Source organism: Neolamprologus brichardi, chromosome 3 (assembly GCF_056152115.1).
Source record: "Neolamprologus brichardi isolate AB-2024 chromosome 3, ASM5615211v1, whole genome shotgun sequence".
In the NCBI taxonomy this organism is placed as follows: domain Eukaryota; kingdom Metazoa; phylum Chordata; class Actinopteri; order Cichliformes; family Cichlidae; genus Neolamprologus; species Neolamprologus brichardi.
In genome coordinates this window covers 1,412,039-1,416,312 of record NC_142106.1, presented here as the reverse complement: position 1 = coordinate 1,416,312, position 4,274 = coordinate 1,412,039, and the positions used below count along the sequence as shown (strand labels likewise).

The window sequence follows — 4,274 nt, the reverse complement described above, 5'->3', positions numbered from 1 at the left end:
TCCTATAATGCAGATTTGCAAAGAAAACAGCATGTGCATCAAAATAAACTATTTAAAGCAGTGTAATTTGAGTTCTAAGCATCCCAGAAACTATTCAGAAATGCATAGAGTCAAACTTGACTTTTAGAAACACCGGTATTGGCTTATAAAGCCTACAAGTAAAAAACTACATTTTCCGCGAAAATGACGTCACTTCCGGTTTCGGGCAGTTAATGGCGGACATGCGATCGTACGGGCTGACGTCTATTTCAATGTAGGAAGTGTTATGAACAGCTGATCGGATCGGCAAAGCATGTTTCTGGAATATTATGGGTTTTTTGCTGCAAGGGTGTCATGGTCCCTGTGCCACCCCGGCCAGCCCAGTGTGGCCAGGGCTTGTTGTTTTACTCTCTCCGCTCCCCTCGCCTTGCTCTCTCTCTCTCTCTCTCCTACCTGTCTGCCTGGGCGGAGCTCTGATTGGGCTCCCGCCCTTTGCCCACGCACCTGCAGCTGATCTCCGGTGATTTGCAGCTCTTCTTAAGGCAGGGGCTCTGAGCTACTCGTCGCTGGAATATTGAGTAACTCTTGTTAGTATTGCCTAGCTTCATTGCGATTAGGGATGGGTATCGAAACCCGGTTCTTGTTGAGAACGGTTCCCACTATTTCAATTCCTTGGAATTGTTTGCCATTTTTGCCATTTTTGCAAACGATCCCGTTATCGATTCCAGTCGCCCCGAATGACGTCACCACGTTGCGGAGCGTCATTTACCTGGCAGGAAACACGGCGCGTAAGCGGCGCAAACGCTCAAAAGTTTGTTTATACTTTACGAGAACGGATGACAACAGGGCAACTTGCAATACTTGCAAAGCAGATATTTCATTTAAGGGAGGAAACACTACGAATATGCAAAAGCATTTGCTCACAAAACACGCGATGACCTTAAATGAATGTCGTGTTTTTAATGCCGGACTCATGAATCTCAACCCAGCAGCAGCGGTAACGTTTGCACGTCCTCTCCCGTTAATGCGGCAGGTAAATAATCAACTAACAGTGCAGATTATGTTAGCGCGATCTGCCTTATTACAAACCTGCCATTACTGTGCATTTACAGTGGGGCAAAAAAGTATTTAGTCAGCCACCGATTGTGCAAGTTCCCCCACTTAAAATGATGACAGAGGTCAGTAATTTGCACCAGAGGTACACTTCAACTGTGAGAGACAGAATGTGAAAAAAAAAATCCATGAATTCACATGGTAGGATTTGTAAAGAATTTATTCGTAAATCAGGGTGGAAAATAAGTATTTGGTCAATAACAAAAATACAACTCAATACTTTGTAACATAACCTTTGTTGGCAATAACAGAGGTCAAACGTTTACTATAGGTCTTTACCAGGTTTGCACACACAGTGGCTGGTATTTTGGCCCATTCCTCCATGCAGATCTTCTCAAGAGCAGTGATGTTTTGGGGCTGTCGCTGAGCAACACGGACTTTCAACTCCCGCCACAGATTTTCTATGGGGTTGAGGTCTGGAGACTGGCTAGGCCACTCCAGGACTTTCAAATGCTTCTTACGGAGCCACTCCTTTGTTGCCCGGGCGGTGTGTTTTGGATCATTGTCATGTTGGAAGACCCAGCCTCGTTTCATCTTCAAAGTTCTCACTGATGGAAGGAGGTTTTGGCTCAAAATCTCACGATACTTGGCCCCATTCATTCTGTCCTTAACACGGATCAGTCGTCCTGTCCCCTTGGCAGAAAAACAGCCCCATAGCATGATGTTTCCACCCCCATGCTTCACAGTAGGTATGGTGTTCTTGGGATGCAACTCAGTATTCTTCTTCCTCCAAACACGACGAGTTGAGTTTATACCAAAAAGTTCTACTTTGGTTTCATCTGACCACATGACATTCTCCCAATCCTCTGCTGTATCATCCATGTGCTCTCTGGCAAACTTCAGACGGGCCTGGACATGCACTGGCTTCAGCAGCGGAACACGTCTGGCACTGCAGGATTTGATTCCCTGCCGTTGTAGTGTGTTACTGATGGTGACCTTTGTTACTTTGGTCCCAGCTCTCTGCAGGTCATTCACCAGGTCCCCCCGTGTGGTTCTGGGATCTTTGCTCACCGTTCTCATGATCATTTTGACCCCACGGGATGAGATCTTGCGTGGAGCCCCAGATCGAGGGAGATTATCAGTGGTCTTGTATGTCTTCCATTTTCTGATGATTGCTCCCACAGTTGATTTTTTCACACCAAGCTGCTTGCCTATTGTAGATTCACTCTTCCCAGTCTGGTGCAGGTCTACAATTCTTTTCCTGGTGTCCTTCGAAAGCTCTTTGGTCTTGGCCATGGCGGAGTTTGGAGTCTGACTGGTTGAGGCTGTGGACAGGTGTCTTTTATACAGATGATGAGGTCAAACAGGTGCCATTCATACAGGTAACGAGTGGGGGACAGAAAAGCTTCTTACAGAAGACGTTACAGGTCTGTGAGAGCCAGGGATTTTCCTTGTTTGAGGTGACCAAATACTTATTTTCCACCCTGATTTACGAATAAATTCTTTACAAATCCTACCATGTGAATTCATGGATTTTTTTTCACATTCTGTCTCTCACAGTTGAAGTGTACCTCTGGTGCAAATTACTGACCTCTGTCATCATTTTAAGTGGGGGAACTTGCACAATCGGTGGCTGACTAAATACTTTTTTGCCCCACTGTAGGTGACCATGATGAGAGAGACAGAGTCTGGCTCAGATGCTGGCAGTTCTCGCTGCAGTCTACCGTAGCGTCTCCTTTCAGGCAGGATGTCACCGAGCAGAATGTCACCGAGCAGTGACTCAGTTTGTGGTCAAAGGCTTGAAAATTAATAATGGCAACACAAGAATTAAACATATATTTAATATTATATAACACTCCAAAAAAAACCTAGGGTGATGTTCAACTCTGTCCATGAAGAAGACATGATCCGATAATTTCACTAAGGCACACAATCCTCCCCATCCCTTAGGGAGTGATAGATAGGCTTTATGTCCACACAGGAAATACCAATCAGCCAAAACTCTTGTTCCTTTACTGCTCGGCACCGTCCTTGCACAGCCTGTCCACTTCTGACTTTTTGCTTTTACTGGTATTCTGTAAGCCAGGTTGAACTTGCATTCAGTCCTCCTTAATGTCAAGTTCTCAGCACACTTCGCACTGGTCAAGCATTTCATACACCTGCTCTCATTCTCTGGAGGGCAGTAGGTGTATATGTATCCACATAAGCGAAGCGGCAGCTCCCCCACTGACAGTGATCCATTGTTCATCACACACAACGGCAGTTGAGCTGTGTTCAGCTTGTTCAGCAATATTATGTCTGGCAGTGGGTCTGACACTTGAGGCCAGGCCAATAAGTCAGTTTGCCCAGAACAATTCACGTTTAGAAGTGGCGACTTACTCCAGGTGATGTTCAGAGGTGTACTATAGTTGGCCTTGGACCAGAGGACTCTGTTGCCAGGATGAGTCGCTAAGCCCAACAGACACCAACTCCTGTCCTCTGGTATGCTGTACGGCCACAGTCCAGATGTATATGCTGATAACGGCATATGAGCACACACATAGCAGTCTGTCCTATTGTTCAAGTGAGCAGTTGTATTCATAAACTGCCACCAAAAGTTTGTAGAATAGCCATGAGGGTATTGGGTGTGGTTTCCTTGGACATACAGGGTCTCCAAAGCTGACCATGATGACATCAAAGCCATTACACTCAGCAGGGTAGACAACACTTTACCAGCCATTCTGATGAGTACCTGTGGCTCAGTTGGTTTCTTCACCGGATTGAGACGAAGGGCCCTAGAGGCTTTCCCCCCCCTTTGTACCCGGTCTTCCTGCCACTTACTCCGAGCTGGCCTGGATGTGTGTCACCTTCTTGCAGTGGCTTTGGTGTATCCAGGTGGGTCGCTCTGCGATCTTCACAGCTGTTGGTGTTGTCAGCAGAGCCTGGTACGGTCCGTCCCACCGTGGCGTCGACCAGCACTTCCTCTTTATGACCTTTATCAGCACCCAGTCCCCTGGCTTCAGACGTTCTTCCTGTACAGAAACAGAATCATCTGGCAGATCATTTGCACTCATGACTTCTTTGCTTTTCAGCATTTTAATCATCCAGTCTGCTAGTGTGTTTTCTTCTTCTGCTTTATCATTATCATTACAGAACACTGGAACTCTAAATGGCCTGCCATATATTATTTCAAAAGGCGTTAGGCCATTATCAGTTGGCGTGATTCTCATATACATTTTCACTAGCTCAATGCAGTCTACCCA

At 46.1% G+C, this 4,274-nt stretch overlaps 1 protein-coding gene across 1 annotated transcript; it reads right to left on the bottom strand.

Moving 5' to 3' along the window:
* Positions 1-2,823: 2,823 nt before the first annotated feature.
* Positions 2,824-3,751, bottom strand: LOC148103100 (uncharacterized). The gene is made up of 2 exons (XM_087838063.1): positions 2,901-3,751; positions 2,824-2,830 (listed from the first exon to the last, which is right to left on the bottom strand). Exons 1-2 carry the CDS (start codon positions 3,749-3,751, stop codon positions 2,824-2,826), a joined length of 858 nt encoding a protein of 285 aa, XP_087694189.1.
* Positions 3,752-4,274: the final 523 nt, after the last annotated feature.